The 20,549-nt window shown below is 40.0% G+C and overlaps 1 protein-coding gene across 2 annotated transcripts in view; it reads right to left on the bottom strand.

Annotated features, from left to right (window-relative positions):
- Window positions 1-20,549, bottom strand: part of LAMA4 (laminin, alpha 4) — a 229,742-nt gene that overhangs the window by 136,519 nt on the left and 72,674 nt on the right. For both annotated transcript variants that reach the window (XM_006879028.1, XM_006879027.1), the window contains exon 2: window positions 9,853-9,954. In XM_006879028.1, coding sequence (XP_006879090.1) covers window positions 9,853-9,954 — 102 coding nt within the window. The remainder of the gene's footprint in view (window positions 1-9,852; window positions 9,955-20,549) is intronic.

The following is a 20,549-nucleotide window of genomic DNA, read 5'->3' as shown; positions in this document are numbered from 1 at the left end:
AACAACAACAACAACAACAACAAAACATGGATGAGCATTATATTGTGTGAAATAAGTCAAGCACAAAAAACAGTGCATGATTCTACATAAATGTAATTGTTAAGACAGGTACATGCACAGAGACCAAAGTTTATTAACAACTATGAAGGGTGAGAGGGAGGTAAAAATGGAGGGATACTGCTTGATGTGCATTGATTTTCTGTTCAGAGTGATTAAGAACAAACACAAACTAAAACTGGAAACTGGATGGTGGTTATGGATGCACAGTATGGTGACTGTGATTAATATCAATAAAGTGTACGGAAACAACACGAAAAAAGGAGAATGGTTTATATGTTTTCTTATGTGAACAAGATGCCACTCTCACTGGATTATTTTTTTGATTCTTGAAATTAACAATCTTGCATTGTCACGCCCAGACTATAATTGTTTGTAGAATAGAATTTAGGAACCTCTTCTGAGTGCCTAACAGATCAATAAGGAACCGGAAAATAAGTATGATGTGGAGACAACAGCGTGCTAACATATAGTTCCCTTACAGCCATGACACTAAATAATTGGGGTTGTGCTAAGCCAGCCTTCAGAAGCATTTTTTGGGGAGTGGGAACAAATGAAGGAAAAAGTAGAATAGTGACTGGAGCAAATACAGGGAATTAATATACACCTAAAGCTCATTCAACCTTGGTGTTAGTCTCTCATCCCAGAAAAAAACCAATGTGCCTTGCCCAATCGATCTAACATGAATCTAAGCTACAATAAGCAATCTGGAAGGGCTGTTTTGTAGACTGGGCCCGAATTTGTTGGAGTCCTTGTTGGACAGATGAAATCCATCTGTGCAGAAGAAAAAAAGATGTTACAAGATGTTAGGACATTTTTCTGTGTGGAGATGTTTACTATGCTGCAAAAATGAGCTAATTTCTGATTCTGTTCTCTTAAGGCTTGATGAATGCTTTGGATTTTTATCAGGGTTTAATGAATGAAAACCAGATGAGTTGTGGGAGAATCTATGAAGAATATAAAAGGTCATTATAAAGACAGAAGGGGAAGAAAATCCTAGGTGGATGTTGGAAGAGGCTTTGAATATTGCCCTAGAGCACCATGAAGCCAAAGCAAAGGGAAGAAAGCAGGAAGTTAAGAATCAGAACAGAAGATGTCAAAGGACAGTTTAGGAAGACAAAGTAAAGTATTATAATGAAATGTGCAAAGAGCTGGAGGTGGAAAGTCAAAAGGGACAAAGACGTTTAGCATTTCTTAAGCTGAAGGAACAGAAGAACAAATTCACGTCTTGAGTGGAAATACTGCAGGATGCTATGGACATCATTCAGTATTGTATGATCCATGAAACATCAAAAGAAGACAAAAGGTATACATGGAGTGAACGTACCAGAAAGAATTGGCTGACACAGAAGGATTTAATGAAATAACAATGATCAAAAATGAATGATGACGAAAGAGGTAGTTCAAGTTGCTCTGAAGGAATTGGTAAAAATTAAGGCCTCAGGAATTGAGGACATAACAATTTATATATTTCAGATGTAGCCCTGGATATGTTCACCAGGTGGTGCCAAGAAATCTGGAGGGCAACAATCTGGTCAATCAATTGAAAGAGATCTGTATTTTTACCCATTCCAAAAAAGGATGATCTGACAGAGTGTGAAAATTATTGAACAATATCACTAATATCACACAGAAGCGAAGTCCTGTTGAAGATTGTCCAAAAATGACTGGAGCAGTATACCGACAGAGAACTACCAGAGGTACGAACTGGGTTTAGAAGAATCCATACATAGCACAAGGGACATCTCTGCCAATGTCAGATGGAACTTGACCAAAAGCAGAGAGTACCAGAAGTATAACTATCCATGTTTCATTGATTAAGCAAAGAAATCTAACTGTGTGGATCACAACAAACTGTGGCTACCCTAGAGAAGAATGGGAATCCCAGGACAGTTCTTTGTGCTCATGTGAAACCTGTACTTGGACCAGGAGGCAGTTGTTGGAACAGAGAAAGTTTCAAAATCAGAACACTGTAAAATCAGGAAAAGAGTGCCTCAGGAATGTGTCCTGTCTCCATACCTTTTTCAGTCTATATGCAAAACAGGTCAATAGGGAGCCTGGAATTTATGAGGAGGAAAGTTGCATCAGGATTGTTAGAAGACTCACCAACAACTTGTGTTATAAAGATGACACAAGCTTACTGAAATAAAGGAGGGCCCGAAGCATTTGTTGCAGAAGGTAATAAAGGTCTTCAATATGGATTAAAACTCAATGTCAAGAAAACAAAGATTCTCAACCCTGGGCCAATTGGGAGCACCATGATAGATGGAGAAAACATTGAGATTGTTAACAGTTTTAACTTGGTTGGTTCCACAATCCTCAGTGTTGGCAAGCAGGAAAACAGCAATTGGGAAATCAAAAGCATTGGGATGATCTGCTGTCAGGCATACATCCGGAGTGCTGAAGAATAGCAACGTCAGTCTAGAGACCCAATTGTGCCTGATCCAGGCCGTGGTCCTCACAATTACTTGCTTTGCATCAGAAAGCTGGACAATGACTTAGGATGTCAGAAGAACTGATGACTTTGATGGTGGTGCTGGAGAAGAGTATTGAACATTATGGACTGCCAATAGAACAAATAGGTCTATTCTAGAAAGTATAAAACCAAGCTTCTCCTTGAATGCAAGGATATTGAAGCTCTGTCTCACATTACTTTGGGCATGTTTCCAGGATGGACCAGTCCTTGAAGAAGGACATCAAACGTGGAAAAGTGGAGGGATAATGCAGGAAAGGAAGACCTTGGATGAGATGGATTGACGCAGTAACTGGTTTAGTGGGAGTAGGTGTGTCATAGACAGTGAGATTGGCTCAGGATAGGTCACGGTTCAGAGCTATTGGGCATAGGGTTTCCATGAGTCAAAGTCAACTCAATGGCACCTAACAACAACAACAATTCTGCCAAAGCAGCAATAGGGAATAAGTGCTCATAGGGAGAAAACAACCAAATCTTATCTCTGGATGCTTGGAGTGCTAATTTTTACTTCATCTATTTTTTTTATGTTTTATTTGCCTGTGTATACAAAGACTTGGAAATAAATCACAATTTAACTTTAAAATTTTTAAAAACATTTTATACTGGTGTGCATATAAAATTCATATACATTGTTTCATACTATCTTTCCTTCACATTGTATTTAATACAATCATTCTCTTTCATTGGTCTTGTAAAACCAATCATCATTGAACTATGCTCACCATCATTCTGTCTTTTCAGATCACACTGGATCTTTCCCATGTCCTTTACCCCGTGTTGATAGCCATATCAAACAAGTTAACAATATCAGTCTCTTCTCCATCTGTCATGATGCTGCCAATTGGTTCAGTGGTGAGAATCTTTGTTTTCTTGATGTTGAGCTTTAGTCCATACTGGAGACTACAGTCCTTGCCCTTCTGTGGTAAATTTTTCTCAGTTTACTATTTCACTAATTTAGTCATTGACTTTATAAACCCAGATTAAGCTGATAGCATGATAGACAATGACCAATGACTGTTATTAAATGGTAGATTACCTGGGTTTTGCTTTTAAATCAAAGCAAGCCAAGAGATAAACCAAAAATAATATAGTATGCTACAATCTCCTCCTGTGTGAATTACTGACTCTCAAAACTTGCTTGGGATTCAGCTATGGGTTGATTCTGACTGACAGCAAATAACAAAAAAACCCAAAATATGCCATAACTGAGTTTACAATTACAACTGTATGGTACAGCTAGATATACAAAGTACGTATTTGCTATAGGACAAAGGGAAAACCAGCTTCTCGTTCTTTCTGAGACAGGTGAAGAGGACTTAATGGAGGAGATGCCATTAAGACTAGGTCTTGAAAAGTATGCAATACATTTCTGGTTGAGAAGACTCAAAACTCTAACTTATTGCTCTCAAATTAGAAGCAACTCACAGTTAACCTTCCAGTGGATTTTTGAGGGGCAAATTGAACAGAAGATTGTCCGTCTTTCTCTTCTAGAGCTTCTGGTGGATTTAAATCATCAGAGAAGCATGTGGCTTTTGGATTAGCAACACAACTCTCAATGAACTTTATCATCAGAGAAGCACACAATTTCAGGTACAAAGTGTGAAAGTACACAACACGTATAGGTGGCGGTGAGAAGCTCAGTATGACAAGTTACAATTAAGGAGCTCTTAAAAAGGGGAAGACCTTGATCATGCTTTGGTTTTGGTTTTTAAAAATATTTCTCTAAGGCTAGTGTTAAAGAGGAAGGAGAGTTGATGACGAAGGGAAGCACAATAGTTGGAGATGATGTGGGAACTTATAGAAGACGGGTTTTGCTTTCTTGGCTTGATTGGTAGGACTTAGTGCTAAATCAGTGTTGGTGAAGAGGAAAAGTTAGTTGTTGGTGAAGAAGCTGAGGCATCTAAGAAGACTGGCAGACTGGTGCTGTCATTAGTTAAGGTAGAGAGTACAGGAGTTGGAATAATTTCAGGATTGATTTGGGACCTTACCTATATTTACTTCCTGTCATAATCTTAAACTGAATACTCAAAGCATTAAGTTATATGTACCTAGAATTTTTTGTGTATAAAATATGGTGATGTTTCAAAACTGTAGCTAAATTAATATCTTAAAATGTTTATATTTTTTTCAGGATTATAATATTGAAAAAGAAAACTTCAGACTAAAGACTATGCACTTGATCTAGATACCAATGTTACAGTTTCAAGTAAAAAAAGGAACAATATAATTTCTTCTGGCTCTTGGAGAGCTAATGATAGGCTGGTTTGTTGATCACACACACTTGGTCTTACTGCGATATAAATTTCTGCCTTACATGTGTAACAAAGGAGGATTTAACAATCATGAGGAAAACACTGCTGTTTGCAGAAATTAAACATGTAATATTGTTGCTTTTCTGATAGGGTTTTAATTATGTTCTAAAACTCATAAAAATTCATTATCCTTTAATATATCGGATTGCTTCTTTACTCCACTGAATTTAAGGTTGGGTATTTGAATGCACGCTTGCACACACACACACACACATACTCACATTTACTGAGTTTTACTATTTGTTCTCCATTAAAGTGTTAACATCTCTCACTTACAGATGGTGATTTTGAAGCTCAGAGAAGTAAATTAGAAGTAGATTAAGCAACATATCAAATGTAAAAAAGCTAGAAATGATGTCATGCCAATCTATCTTTTTAATGACAAAATTATCACAAATAGCTGCAGAAAAATCTTGGCTGGCATATTCTAAAATACAAAGAAAATAAATCTCACTCATATTTCCAGTTAAAACCTCAAACTTGCTGCTATCAAGTTGGTTCTGACTCACAGCCACTAAGCGTTGAGCTGGATGTAAATATTTAATGATTTGGTGGGTTTCCCTCAATTCCATTCTTTTTTTTTTAGGTCTTTTAATGATTTCAATATTCAATGAATATTTAGGTGTTTTTCTGCAAGGTTTGCACAGATGTCTAAATTTCCTTTTTAGTTTATACTGTATTTGCATGGAGCAGTTGAAGATTCTGCACATTTGTAAAGATATTATATATAGTCCTAGTACCAGGAGCTTTAGGATGTTGGCAACGTCCATAAATATTTTCAAATAGGAGTTCAGCCTTTTGGCCCGCACAATGGGAACTACTTAGAGCTTCGAATAATGTCTGTCACTAAATGTCTATGTGACACTTAATAAATATCCATATGTTAAATAGATATATGAGCTCAACAAGCACATTAATCTAGAGGTACTCAAGGAGCCCAGTATTAGTGATAAACTTCAAGTCAGGTTTCCTTCACTCTGGTTCTTGCCAATGTTGTTAGCCTTTAGGTGCTGTCTCAATGAGCACAATTCATAGTGACCCTATGAGCAAAAGATCTGAACCTTGTTCTTTCCTGCACCATCCTCATACTTCCTGGCACACAAGAGCCCATTGAAGCACACTGAGGGTCTTCCCTCTCCTTCACCGACCCTCCAGTGCTTCCAGCATCATGTTCTTCTCCAAGGAATAGAACCTTCAATGAGCAACATGTCCAGTGTATGTGAGGTGAAGCATTCCAACAGTAGCCTTTCCAAGACAAAGCCAATAGACTTCTAATTTTCTCCTTAACTACTGAGACCCAACTCTTTTTAGACAGTAACTGGCCTTAGTTATGGACATTCTTCATTGTCTGTGCCTACAGTCTAGATTCTGGAATAAAATCTGGTTACCTATAACCAGTCCTTCCTACCATGAGTCACTTGGGTTTTTTCCTTCTGTTTTCTTCCATCCACTTTATTTTCAGTGTCTCCTTCTAGAATTTTCCTGGAGAGGACACCTTGTTCATTAATGTTATCAGGGTTACTCTGAGCCCTGATTATCTGACCAAGTGAAAGCATTGTCCACTGTGCTCCTGTTCTAGTAAGATGCAAAGTGAACCTTAGGAAGATACCAAATACATGTTAGATTTTATTAATTAAGCTGCTTTTAACTTCATTGTCTTTCTGAATTTTAAGGGTTAGTGTTTCTCTTGTGAAGAAATGTAGGCTGTTCGATACAACTAAAACGATAGCATTACTTTGCTTACTCTAGGTTGTGTTGCTTAATTGGTTAGTACTTAAAAATAAGTCTATAAAGTAAAAGGACAAGCAGAAACTGGATATTAGAATTGAGGAAGAATTAGTAAAAGACGGGGAGGACAAAACAGATACAGAGGCATTGCTAGCCTTCAGAATAAAAGCAAAATAAAGCAAAATGTGATTTTGCTTGTTTGTGGAAAATGGGAGAAATGCATTTCCAAACTCAGTCCTTGTCTTTGCATAGATTTTGATGCATAGCAACCCTACAGTACAGAGTAGAAATGCCCACCTGGGGTTTCCAAGGCTGTAAATCTTTAAGGAAGCAGACTGCCGCATCTTTCTCAAATGCAGTGTCAAGATTAACCCAGAAGCAAGGTTACTGGTGCTTATTTACTAACCTGTGGTGAACAGTCTGCATTTTTCCAACTCAACAAAGATTTTGCTTATAGCCATGGTTTGCACCTACCTCTTCCCCAACTTCATAGCACCATCTAACAGAACCACAGCCTCTTTTCAAATTCATAAACCCTCACAGGGATGAAATGCCCAGCAAGCATTCTCAGTTCTTAGAACCAGCAAATAAGCAGCAGGCTCCACACGAATGCTTTCTCATGCCTGTAGCTTACTGTGGGCACTGGGTTTCAATAACTTCTTGAAATTTGCCTCATTGTTACATTTTCCTAATCCTTGGCCATGCAGGGATCAGCACTCAGCTCCTAGCCAACATGTCTCAAAGATGAAGCCATCATTGCCCCATTCTGACAACCTCACTGGAAGGGAGAGTGGCTTTGCCACTTCTCCCCATAAACACTGGTAGGAAGCCCTCTAGTCCGCTTTGGTTGAGCTCGGTCTTCCCTCTTCTTACTACTTGAGTAATAGCAGCTGATGAGCCTACCAGACACTTTGGACTCATATGTTAATAAAACTGATAATAAATTGGCTTTAATAGTCAGATTACCAGAGATGTAAATTATTAATTCAAGTGTATATCGATATACATATATCCATACGCACACTTTTTTTTTCTCCCAAAGTGTCACTGGGATTAAAATAACAGGAAGCCGGAGATAGAAGCATTAGAAAGGGCTAGACTTTAGCAGCTGCATTTGCCTACACCACAATAGAGGACATCCTGTATGTAATGGCTATTTAAAAAGCCAGGAGAAGGGGAAAACAAGAAATATCAAGACTAAACAAAAAACTACAAAGTGATACATTTGGTGTTTTACCACTCAGTTCTCTTTGTTCCTAGAAAAATGACAACTCCTAGATTCAAAGAAATAAGCTCTTCTTTGCATTTTAATGCAGTAAATGAGAAAAGAGAGGAGGGGTGCCTTCATGTCCATGCCTTGGAGGCTTCTTACAGTCACACAGTCAAAGTGATCTATTTAATAGGGATAATGATGCTAATTTTGAGGTAAATAGGTGTATTCAATCAAGTATTCATGTAGCTTATGCAGAGATACTCCAGGAGCTCTTGAAAGCCTCTTTTGCCTCAAGGAGCAACTATCAAAATAATTCATTAATAAAAAAAAGATCACAGAGTACCTTCTATGATTTATTTCTACAGGAAGCTTTGGCCTAGTGGTAAGAAGCTTTGCTGCAGTACCAAAGGCTCATAGTTTGAATCCACCAGCTGCTCTGCAGGAGAAAGATGGCCAATCTTCTTCCCTTCGATTAACTGAATCTGAAAACCCACTGGAGGGTCAGCTACCAGTTAGTTCTGACTCAATGGTACTCTACAACAACATGACTTCTACTGAAAGCATTTCTGGAAACGGTTTTAAAATATTTTATTATTAAAACAACTATGAGATATCATCTCACCCCAGTCAAAATAGCAAAATTTAACAGAACAGCAAGCAACAAATGCTGGCGAGGTTGTGGGAAACTGGAACCCTTATTCACTGTTGGTGGGAGTGTAAAATGGTGTAACCCCTGTGGAAAGCGGTATGGCGCTTTCTCAAAAAGTTGCAAATAGAGATACCATTTGACCCAGCAATTTCACTACTGGGAATATACCCTGAAGAGACCATAACTGACATCCAAGCAGATATATGCACACCCATGTTTATTGCAGCTTTGTTCACAATAGCAAGGAGTTGGAAACAACCTAAGTGCCCATCAACAAACGAATGGATAGAGAAACTGTGGTGTATTCGCACAATGGAATACTACGCAGCATTGAAAAACAAGGAACTCACACAATATTATTAAAAATGTTTGACTCTGGAGAACATTATGTTGAGTGAAATATCCCAGCCACAAAAGGACAAATATTGCATGGTGCCACTGTTGTAGAATGGGACAGACCTTGGGATTGTGGAGAGACTGAGTAAGATGGGTTCAGTAATGTATACTGCACTGAAACAGAGGAGGGAGAAAACTGTTTAAAAGAGATATGTGATTAGGTATTTCTGTCATGACAGGAGTCTAGAGCAATGGCTACATGGTGGAGTGGACCTGAGGGAGGGTTTGTAAAACAATGAAAGAATTTTTCTTTTACTTTTCCAAGAGGGTTGTGTTCTGGGAGTGGGGGGAGCCGTGGGAGGGGACAAATGTGCAACAATGAATGAATGGAAATTAAAAAAAAAATCTTTTCTTATGAAGTTGTTGGTCCTTTCAGAGAAAAAATGGGACATATGTAGAAAACACATCCCTGCTGGAAGGCTCCTTCAGCTCTTTTATAAATCTCTATTAATGCTTCACTGAAGACCATTCTAGTGAAGAATTCATTCCAGTTAAGGGAACAGAAAAGTCTCTTGAGTGCTTAAATAACAAATTACAAATACCACAAGGTCACAACTTTATTTTTGCTAGTTACTTGGTTCAAAAACGTAAACTTCCCTCCTGCCCCTTATTTCAGTCTATAGACCTGATTACCTTACGTTCTCAAGTAAGCCATGAAACAACTATTTTATTCCCCTGGTTTCTGTGGCAAGAAGCCAAACATATGGTGAACTATACTATTACGGAGGAATTTGGATGGATGATTTCCTTCTCTGCACATTATTTCCAACTCTCATCACCACGGGCCTACAGCAGGAAACCAGCTGCTGAGGACGGGGAGGACTTACTCTAGGGAGCTCCTTCGCACGTAGGCCTTGACAACCCCTTACAATCATGAGGAGTTTATAGCATGGATTTTACGGGAAAAAGGATGAAGGGTAGGAAAAGCTTGATTATCTGCTTGCTCCTAGGTAGCTCAACCATTGAGAAAGAGTATTCTATGTACAGTGAAATACGTGAAGCATGACAGATGTCCTCAACTTACCACACAGAATCCAGAGCCGTCTAAGCATGTATTGGAGTTACTGTTACAGTCACAGGGCAGACATTCTCCTGATAGGGCACGAAAGAAGCCAGCTCCACATTTCTGAAACAGACACATCACATTTTTTAGTTATTAAAAAGATCAGGTTTGGTCACTGCTTTCCAAGAAAAAAAGAAGTGGTATTAAACTATCCATTTCTTTACAAAACCTAGTATAATGGATAATTTATATAACTATTCAGTCATCTTGCCAACCGGCCTTCTGTATTTGGTGGGAATAATATTATTTTTGAGCTCTGGTGGCCTACCGATAAGAAGCTGTGCTCCAATCCCAAAAGCATGCAGTTCAAATCCATCAGCTGTTGAGCAGGAGAAGGATGGGCAATCTTGTGCCATTAACTGCCTCTGAAAACTCACTAGAAGGTCGGCAACGAGTTGGTCCTCACTCAATCGTGCACTCAAAGTCAGTGATAGACAAGATTTATCTCCTATATTTTTTACTTTTTTCTTTTCTAAACGTTTTTCCTTACCACAGTCCCATTATTGTATGGGAAAAAAAAGATTTTTGCTAGTGGTAAAAAAAGAAGGTTGTCACCCAGCTGTCGGTTTGATGTACTGTGGTGGCTCATATGTTGCCATAATGCTGGATGCTACAGTGGCAAGAAGTTGTGCGGCAATCCTGAAAGCACGTGGTTCAAATCCACTAGCTGCTCCACAGCCGAGGGATGAGCAGTGTACTCCTGTGCGATTATCTGCCTCTGAAAACCTGCTGAGGGCCAACTATGGGTCAGTTCCAACTCGATGGTCCATAACAACAACAACACAAGGCCACACATAATAGACAGGTTTCAATGAAGTTTCCAGACCAAGAGAATGTAGAAAGTAAGGACTTGGAATCTGTTTATACATTCAAAAATATTGTCAATGAATACAAATCACGATAGATGCTTGTTGGACCTGACTTGCTTTGCATACCACCGAGAAGGAGCAGTTGCTGGAAGAGGACATTGCGTTTGATGAAGTAGAGGGCAAGCAAGGGTGAAGGAGAGGTATTGTCACAACAGTTGAAACAATCGATTCAAATAGACTTGTGATTGTGAGGGCAGCAGAAGACCAGACAACATTTGTTGTTGTTGTGTGCCATCCATCTGGAACCAATCTTAGCTGACCCTCCAGGGGGTTTTCAGAGGCTGGAAATTGCACAAGAGGAGATTGCCCATTTTTCTCCTGCTGAGCAGCTGGTAGATTTGAACCATGTGCCTCTGAGTTGGTAACACAACTCCTTAGCACTAAGCCATTAGAGCTCCCTCAACATCATTTAGTTCTGCTGAATCTGAGGTTGCATGAGTCAGAGTCAACTGAATGACAACTAACAGTGACAAGGGAGACAGATTTTCTCTGATCCCTAACAAGACAAGACAAAACAAAACAAAACGACATCTACTGTTCAGCATGAGAAGTTGCATCATTATGTCTATAAATAAATACACAGTTGCAGAAATTATTGATTGTGGTGAAGTAACTTAGAGCAATGTCCTTCATAAAAGTTAGTGGCTTACAAATTTCATTTCTTCAGATTCACAAATGGTTTAAAAGGGAGTTATACAGAAGCGAACAAACTCTTGGGCTTGTAATGCCCTGTGCTGGATTGTTCAGATTTCATTTATCTTCATATTTCTGTGAAGAGCATGTTGCTTTCTTCCATTTTACAGATGAAATGGGACTCAAAGAGGCAGGGTGGCTTGTTGTGATTAGGTATTGTTGAGTAGGCTCTGACTCATATTCCTCCAGGGAACAAAAGAATGAAACCCTTGTCAATTTGCACTAGCCCCACACACTCTGCTGTGCAAAGCCCCACTGTTAAAGTCATTGTCAATCTAGCTCATTGAAGGTTATCCTCTCTTTCGCTAATCCTATAACTTTGCAAGCAAAATGCAAGATGTCTTTTTTCAAGGACTGCTCCTCCTGACAACATGCTAAAGTGTGTGATACTAAGAATCCTTGCTTCTGAGTATGTGGGCTCAAGACAAATTTGTTTGTTCCTTACGCAGTCCATCATAGATTCAACAATCTTTGGGAACATAATTGAATGTCTTCAGTTCTTCGGTTTTTCTTAGTCATTGTTTAACTTTCACATGCATAGAGAGTAACTGAAAATCCCATGAGTACGATGAGATATTTAGTCTTCAAAGTGACATTCTTCTTTAGTACTTAAAAGGTCCTTGACAGATTGGTTTATGCAGTAAGTTATTTGATTTCTTTTTCTTTTACTGTATTTTGAGCAAAAGTTAGAGAGCAAATTCATTTTTTATCCAACACACATTTTGTTCTCTAACATCACTTTTAATATCTGCAATAAAATTGTACTTTTATTCCCTCCTATTTGTAATTCTGATTTTCATTTACCCTTCTATATGTCTTTGTACCTTCCCTTTCTTTAGTGATATTGAGCTTATCATATCCCTATCATCTACTGCTATTCCTCTCACCCATCTTAATAATATGCTCACATAGTAGTCTATATGGACTTGTGTGGCTAACTGCTCTGGCAGCACCAATCCACGTTGGGGAAAGGAGAGGTATTCTTCTCCTGTCCAATTTACAGTTATAGAAACTCACTGGAGGTTCAGCTCTGGGTGGTTCTGACTCAATGTTGTCATTATTGTTGTCAAGTGCCATGGAGTCATCTATGACCCACAGTGATCTCAGGGACAGCAGATAATATATTCTGCCCTATCTCGTGTCATCCTCATTATCTCTGATCTGCTTGAACCAATTGTTACAACCACTGCCTCAATCCATTTCATTGAGGGTCCTCTTCTATTTTGCTGACCCTCCACTCTCCAAGCATGATGTTTTTCTTCAAGGATTGGCCTATCCTAACAACATGTCCAAAGTACATGAGGCAAAGTTTCACCATCCTTGCTTCTAAGGAGCATCCTGGTTATACTTTCTGCAAGACATTTGTTGTTTTTTTCTTTCTGACTCAATATCCATAAGTTATTACCTACTCACTAATTTTTGTCCACCTTTCCTTCACTTCCCAGACCTAGTAACCATTCAAGAATGACTCTATCTTCCTTAATCTTTTGATATTAATGGAGTACTTGCAACACGAGGAGCTCTGGCAGCTTAGTGGGAAGGAATTGTGCTGCCAGCTCTTAAGGTATGCAGTTTGAATCCACAAGCTGCTCTACAGGAGAAGGATGGGCAAATACCTCTGCTGTGATTTACTGCCTCTGAAAACCCACTGGAGGGGCTGGGGGTTGGTGCAGTTATAAATCAGTTCCAACTTGATAATACACAATAACAATAACAAGTTGCAACACTAAATAACAAACAACAATTTGTCAACATGAGAGGGTATTGTGCTGGGTGAAATAGGGCAGTGACTAAAACACAAATATTGTATAAGACCATCATTCAATTTCTTCAAGGCATATAGGGATGTGAAAACCATTCTGCAATGTTCCAGCTGACCTGCACAGCAGTGAATAACTCTTCCCTCAAACACCATCTGCACTCCTGTGTAAGAAACACTGGGCCAGTGTTCCTGTTTATGTGATTCGGCTTATGGGTATGCATTTGATGTTTGTCTGCCGTGTTCAATTATGTAGAGCAGAAATAGCACTGTAGGTCTGGAAGTCTATGCCCCATTCATCAGACAGGCTTTGTCTAAGGAATTCCAGACAGATAAGAATCTCGTTTGTTTCCAGACTTATACATTTCACATCACACCCATCCCCACCATTGACCCATTGTCAGTTGTACTGTCCTGCCTACCAGGAAATTTTTCATTTTATTTGGCTAAAATCCCTCTGACTAATACGCAAACCTATTTCCTCTTGCTTCCCTTCTAAGAAAGAATTACACACCATTAACAGTATAAAAATACCATCAGTTTGGAGCTGAAAATGAAAATGTAACATAGTTAATTCTGGGAAAGATTAATAGAAGATAATGATGTTGATCCATGAAGAAACATCAAAGAAACTCCAATATTTTTAGGTGAGTGTAGGTAAGGCGGCTGTTTCTTGTTAGGTGCCATCAAGTTGAGTCATAGCTATCCTATGAACAACAGACCTGAACCCTGTCCTATCCTGTGCCATCCTCATCATCTCTAACACACTTGAGTCCTTCTACAGTCACTGTGTCAATCATCTCATTAAGGGTCTTTCGCTCTTTCACTGACAGTCTATCTTTCCAAGAATGATGTCCCTTTCAGAGGAATAGCATCTCCTAGTAATATGCCCAAAATATATGAGCTGAAATTTTGTCCCTCCAAGGAGCATTCTGTCTGCACTTTTCCTAAGACATATCTATGTGTTCTTTTCCAGTCCATGGGATACTCAGTATTCTTCTCCAACACCAAAACTCAAAGGCATCAAATCTTTTTCCATCATCTTTATTCACTGTGCAACTCTTCAATGTATGTTGTTGTTGTTGATTGCCTTCAAGTTGAACACAACTCATAGCGATCCTATGAACAAGAGACCTGAAGCCCCTCTACAACTATCAACATGTTGTTATTGTTGTTAAGTGCTGTCAAGACACATGCGACTCATAGCGACCCTATGAACAAGAGACCTGAAGCCCCTCTACAACTATCAACATGTTGTTATTGTTGTTAAGTGCTGTCAAGACACATGCGACTCATAGCGACCCTATGAAGGGGAGTCCTCAACGCTTGGGTATCTTTCATCCTCTCTCCAGGTTCATAGGGTTTCTGGAAGCAAGCTATTACAGAAGTGGATGCCACTCCTCCTCCTAAACTTGTTTTAATCGGGGAGCTCTACCCTGCTCTCTGTCAGCATTGGGTGACCCACCATTAACACATTTGACACATCAGTGTCACAGTGTTCAGCCTCACAGCAACCACAAGTTACCACTGTACAGCAACTTTTACACCAGGGCTATATGACCTAGAGGAATATCTGAACAAAAACAATGAAAGACTGGCCCAACATAGCAAGTGATTAAAAGATCATGGCCGTATCAGATGCACCTGAGTCTTCAAGTGTATATCATTGCTACTCAGTAATTTGGAGAAGCCCCTGACAGCAGACTTGTCCAATGTAATGTCTCCTGATCTGACTGCTAAGTAAGGCTAAGGAGGATTTGATCTGTAATTTACAATACAGATTTGTGATTGATAGTAGTAAGCCTTTTTCTTAGTTTATAGCAGGGAACACGAGAGAGAAAATTGTTAAAATGATAGTATAAAACATTTACTTAAGATCTTTTAATTCCAAATATTGTTGCCTCTTCTCCCGAAATAATTCATGCTTTCATTGTCATGCAGTGTACAGATATGTACATATCAGAAGTTGGTTTCACCAAACAAGCATGGTAAGCTTCCAAAGACCAAGTTGTTGTACAAAGGGGCTTTATGCAAGAAGAAGGAGAACATAGCAGGGAGAGGCTAGACCCTTAGAAGTGTTATATCTCCTCACTACGATGCTCTCGACCCAAGACCCTGCCATCAGGGCTGGTGCTGGCGCAGACATAGGGCCTGGTGGCTAGACTAGAGGTACAGTTGGTGGCTCTGGGATTCTGGCAATTGGCAAAGTTAAGGATCAAGGCAGGCAGTGGAGATAGCTGCCTGTCCCATGACTCTCCCTCCCACAGTCTTCTCCATGGCAGTGTCAACTGACTGCCGCCTCCTTGTGGGCTGTGGAGGAATCCAGATAAACAAATTAGGCATTGCTGTGCATTGAACGTTTAGAATCCAAGGCAGAGAGCCTGATAGCTGACAGAACATATGAGAGATCCATGATGGAGGAGGAGTAGTTACGCTTCTGCTGGAGCTCCCACCCCCCCGAATTACCCTCAGCATCCTTCCTTCTATAGGACTTACCCTCTAGGGCATGTGAGTAAAAGAGAGTAGCAGCCGCAACTCCCGTCACCTCTGCCTTCTTCAGTGCCTCTCTGTCCATGCTCGGATCCATCTCAGAAAGGCTCCCTTAAAATCTCAGTTTTATGTACGTATGAGGAGTTACAATGATGACTCTGGTTGTGGGGACAGGACAAGCAAGAGGCCTTCTAGAGAGCAGTAAGCCTGACAGTTATGAAGGTCTCTGCAAGATGAGAATGGAATATAGAAGGGAAATCCAGATTGATAACAGAACATTCTTTTGTTACTGAGTTTTCTGTCAGAAGTTAAAAATTCCTGTTAGTGAGATAAGTGAGGAGCAGGTATATAAAGGATTTAGTTTCTGTTATCTTGATAGCCTTCCAAACAGTAGTTTATGAACTCAATAACTGATCATATTAGGGTCATCTAGGAGTAAGGTGCTCCATGGTCTTCTTAAGTCATGGTCTTCTCAATTGCTTGCTATGCATCTTAGAACTGAATAATGACTAAAGATGACAGAAGAACTGATGCCTTTGAGTTCTGGTGCTAGAGAAGAGTACTGAACATACTATAGACTGCCAAGAGAACAAATATGTCTTCCCTAGAGAGAGTGAAACCTGGTTACTGCTTGGAGGCAAGGATTTTGAAACTCTGTCTGACATACTTTGGGCATCTCCAAGGAATAGCATCTCTTAGCAATATGCCCAAAGTATGTGAGATGAAATTTTGTCATCCTTCCCTCTCTAAGGATCATTCTTGGACCAGTCCTTGGTGAAGGACATCATGCTTGGAAGGGTAGAAGGTCAATGTAAGACAGACCCTAGATGAGAAGGACTGACAGAATGACTGTGTGAATGGAATCAAGTGTGTTGAGGATGGTGAAGTTAGCTCAGGATAGGGCAAGTTCTGTGCCATTGTTCATGGGATCACTACAGGTCGTGATTGACTCAACAGCACAAAGCAACATGAGGGAACTTTTAGGGAGCTCTGGTGTCCTAGAAGGAAGGATCTCTGCTGTCATCCCAAAGGGATGCAGTTTGAATCCATGAGATGCTCTGTGAGAAAAAGATGGGCAGCCTTCTTCCAAGCAATTTACTGCCTCTGAATATCCACTGGAGGGTCAGCTATGAGTGGATTCTGGTTGGATGGTACACAACAATAAGGAACTTCTTGGAAGCTCTCGCGGCCTAGTACATAAGGAATTGCAGTTCATCCCACTGGAGGGCACTGCCCTTCTTTCTTTTGAGGAGAAGCTAATGGATTCGAACAACCTGTTTTTGAGCTGGCAGTGCAACTCCTTATCCACTACTCTAACAGAGTTCCTTGGGAAAAGTAGAGGGTCATAAAAAAAAGAGAAATACCCTTATTCAGATGGATTGGAGTAGCTGTAACAATAGGGTTCTGCATGGCTGAGCCTGTGAGGATGACACAGGATAGGGAGAGTCTCAATCTCTTATTGATAGAGTTTCTGTGAGTAAGCAGTTGGCTTGATGGCACCTAAAGATAAAACAAGAAGGAGCTTTTGACTTGACAATTCTGGGTGTGCAGTTAAGAGAACTGCAATTTCAAAAATAATATATTTTGGAAATTTAAAATTTGTGAAGGATGTCCATTTTTAAAAAGTGAGTCTATTAGAGGTCAGTAGCTCAAGGGAAAAAAAATGAGTCTAAAAGGGAGTTCTGGTGGCCTAGTGATAAGAAGCCACCTTGCAAACCCAAAGGCACATGCTTAGAATCCACCAGCTGCTGTGTAGAAAAAAGCTCAGGTGGCCTAGTGGTAAGAAGCTGTACTGCAATTCTGAAGACATATGGTTTGAATCCACTGGATGTTCTGCTTCAGGAGGATGGGCAGTCTTTTCCCATGCATTAACTGCTTCTGAAAACCCACTGGGGAGGGTCAGCTATGTGTTGCCTCTGACTTGATGGAATGTAACAGCAGGAACAGCAACATGAATGAAAGGACTGCTTCAAAAGATGTCTCACAGGGTCTACATATGACAATGGTTTAATGAGTAGGAGGTTAATGGAATGAATTAGGCACGTCTATAACAAACTTCAGTTGACTCTGAGAAAAATGGGAATCCCAGAACACTTAATTGTGCTAATGTGAAACCCATACTTGGACCAAGAGGCAGTCATCAGAACAGAGCAAGGAAACACTTGCACTGCTTGGTTCAAAATTGGGAAGGGCGTACGCCAGGGATGTGTCCTGTTTCCATACCTTTTCAACCTGTATGCAGAACAGATTATCCTGAAGGCTGTGCTCTATGAGGGGAAATGTGGGGTCAAGATTGGTGGAAGATCTATCAACAATCTGTGTTATGCAGATGACACAACCCTGCTTGCTGAAACTGAGGAGGACCTGAAGCACTTGCTGCAGAGGGCCAAGGACTGCAGCCTTCAATATAAATTGAGGCTCAATGCCAAGAAGACAAAGATTCTCACTTCTGGACCAATTGGTAGCATCAGGATAGATGGTGAAGAGATTGAGATTGTTCACAGCTTTAGTTTGCTTGGCTCCACAGTCAACACTCTTGGCACCAGCAGTCAGGAAATCAAAAAGCGTATTGCGATGGGAAAGTCTGCTGTTAGGGACATTTCCAAAGTCCTCAGGAGCAACGGTGTCTCTCTGGAGACTAAGGTGTGTCTGATATAGGCTGTGGTCTTTGCAATCACTTGTTATGCATCAGAGAGTTGGACAATGACTAGGGAGGATAGAAGGAGAATTGATGCCTTTGAGCTGTGGTGCTGGAGAAGAGTATTGAAGGTACCATGGACTCCTAGGAAAACAAACAGATTCATCCTTGAGAGGGTTATACCAGCTGGCTCCTTGGAGGCAAAGATTCTGAGGCTTCATCTAAAATACTTTGGACATGTTGTAAGGAGAGACCGGTCCTTGGAGAGGGACATCATGCTTGCTAGGGTGGAAGGAAGACCCTATATGAGGTGGATTGATTCAGTACCTGTGGTAATTGGAATGGGTGTATCAGAGACAGTGCAATTGGCACAGGACAGACCAGAGTTTAGGGCTGTTGTACTTACGGTCGCTATGAGTCACAAGCGACTTGATGGCACATAACAACAACAACAACAATGTAAATCTGAGGCATATATGCTGTAGGAAACCAATGGAATATATATTTAATCCATTCACAACTCTCCCAGCTATGACTGGATTTAGTACCAAATCTTTCCCAGCACAGTCTAGGCAAGATAGAATCTTCCTGCTCTATCAAGTTTAGAAAGACACTTCACTCTGATAGTCTGTCATTATCTTACCCACTCCCTAGACTAGGGCTGTGACCTTGGGTAAAGGATAACTTGGCTACAATCTCTTAGATTGTGGGAGTAGAAAGAGAAAGGGAGGAGAGGGTAATTTTGTGTTAAGTAGGCACTTGGCACCCTGCTAAGAGGGCAGGGCCAGTGAGTGTGGACATCTGGCCTAGTCTTTGCATGCAAGGCTTCATCCACTCAAAAGAATCCTAGTTTCCAAATCATCTAGTCATGGAGGAAGTGCTGTTTTTAAATTCACATAAAGGTGCCAGATAGGCAAAGGGAAGTTCTGGGTGTGGAGACCTTATGAAGCCACTACCAGAGCTCATACTTTGGTGTTTATGTTGTAGATTTTTGAAGTGTTCTCTGGAATGGATTTGCTGCATAATTCAAGGGAAGTTAGAATATCCTCAAGGAAGAGCTATTTAAGGTTGCTGTTTCTTTTCTGTGTAAACATTTCATTGTGATTTTGTAGAGTCCTGCTATTTTATTTTCTTTTTTAACAAACCTCTTTTTGAAATTCTGCTGGTATTGGTAAAATTGAGCTCTGTTATACTATTAAAAGGTAACTAATGTGAAAAATGAAAGAACAATTAGTTTTTTGGTTTCATTCCTCATTAATAATCTTTTTCTTTAGTAACTTAATGCTATTTAGAGATCTGCAAAAGTGGAGCAGTCCTTCCACAAAGGAAATAGCGTCAACCACTGAAGATTACTAGAATTTACTAATCACAAAGAGTGTTTTGCATGTTTGTGTGTGTGGCGAAGTGGTTAATTGTTCTATTTCTGCCTGAAAGGTTAGTGGTTCAAACTCACCATCTGCTTTGTAAGAGAAATATGAGTCTCTTTCGTTAAAAATAACAACTTTGGAAACCCTATAAGGTGGTGCTACTCTGTCTCATAGAGTGATTATTAGTTGGATCCACTAATTTACAAGAAGATTAAGTTTTGTTTGGATGTATGTAAGCAAGAGAGGCCTTCTAACTGGTGTCCAGAAGCCACACAAAACCCTGTTTTTCACATGCAAAGATCTTCCCACAGGAGACTACTGTATTAACAAATGCATGAAAATTATTTAAGAGTGTTCAGAGGATTTGTAGCTTTCTGGGTTGATACCACTGCCATTAAACAGTAAATACTAATAACTAAGGTGACAATTATCATAGAGTGAGGAATTCTAGCAAATCTGGAAGCCTGAAATTGATCAAACATGCACCTAAGATGCATTAACAATTATTGGTGACTGGAATGCAAACATTGTAAACAAAGGAGGAGGACTGGTACATCAACTGGTACTGGCAGAGATTCAAGCTGGATTCAGAAGGAACTCTTAAAAAAGGGATATCAAGGCTGTTTTCAGATAAATCTTAACTGAAAGTAGAAAATACCAGAAACATGTTGTGTTGTTGTTGTTATGTGCCGTCGAGTCCTTTCCGACTCATAGCGACCCTATGCACAACAGCCCTAAACCCTGCTCTATCCTGCACCAACCGCACTGCCTCTGACACACCCATCCCAATGACCCCAGTCACTGAATCAATCCATCTCATAGAGGGTCTTCCCCTCCTGCAT

The sequence above is a fragment of the Elephantulus edwardii genome, unplaced genomic scaffold (genome assembly GCF_000299155.1).
Source record: "Elephantulus edwardii isolate Elephantulus edwardi_28Jun2011 unplaced genomic scaffold, EleEdw1.0 scaffold00002, whole genome shotgun sequence".
NCBI lineage: Eukaryota > Metazoa > Chordata > Mammalia > Macroscelidea > Macroscelididae > Elephantulus > Elephantulus edwardii.
The sequence above is the reverse complement of the archived record's forward strand: the minus strand, read 5'-3'. Positions and strand labels throughout refer to the sequence as shown.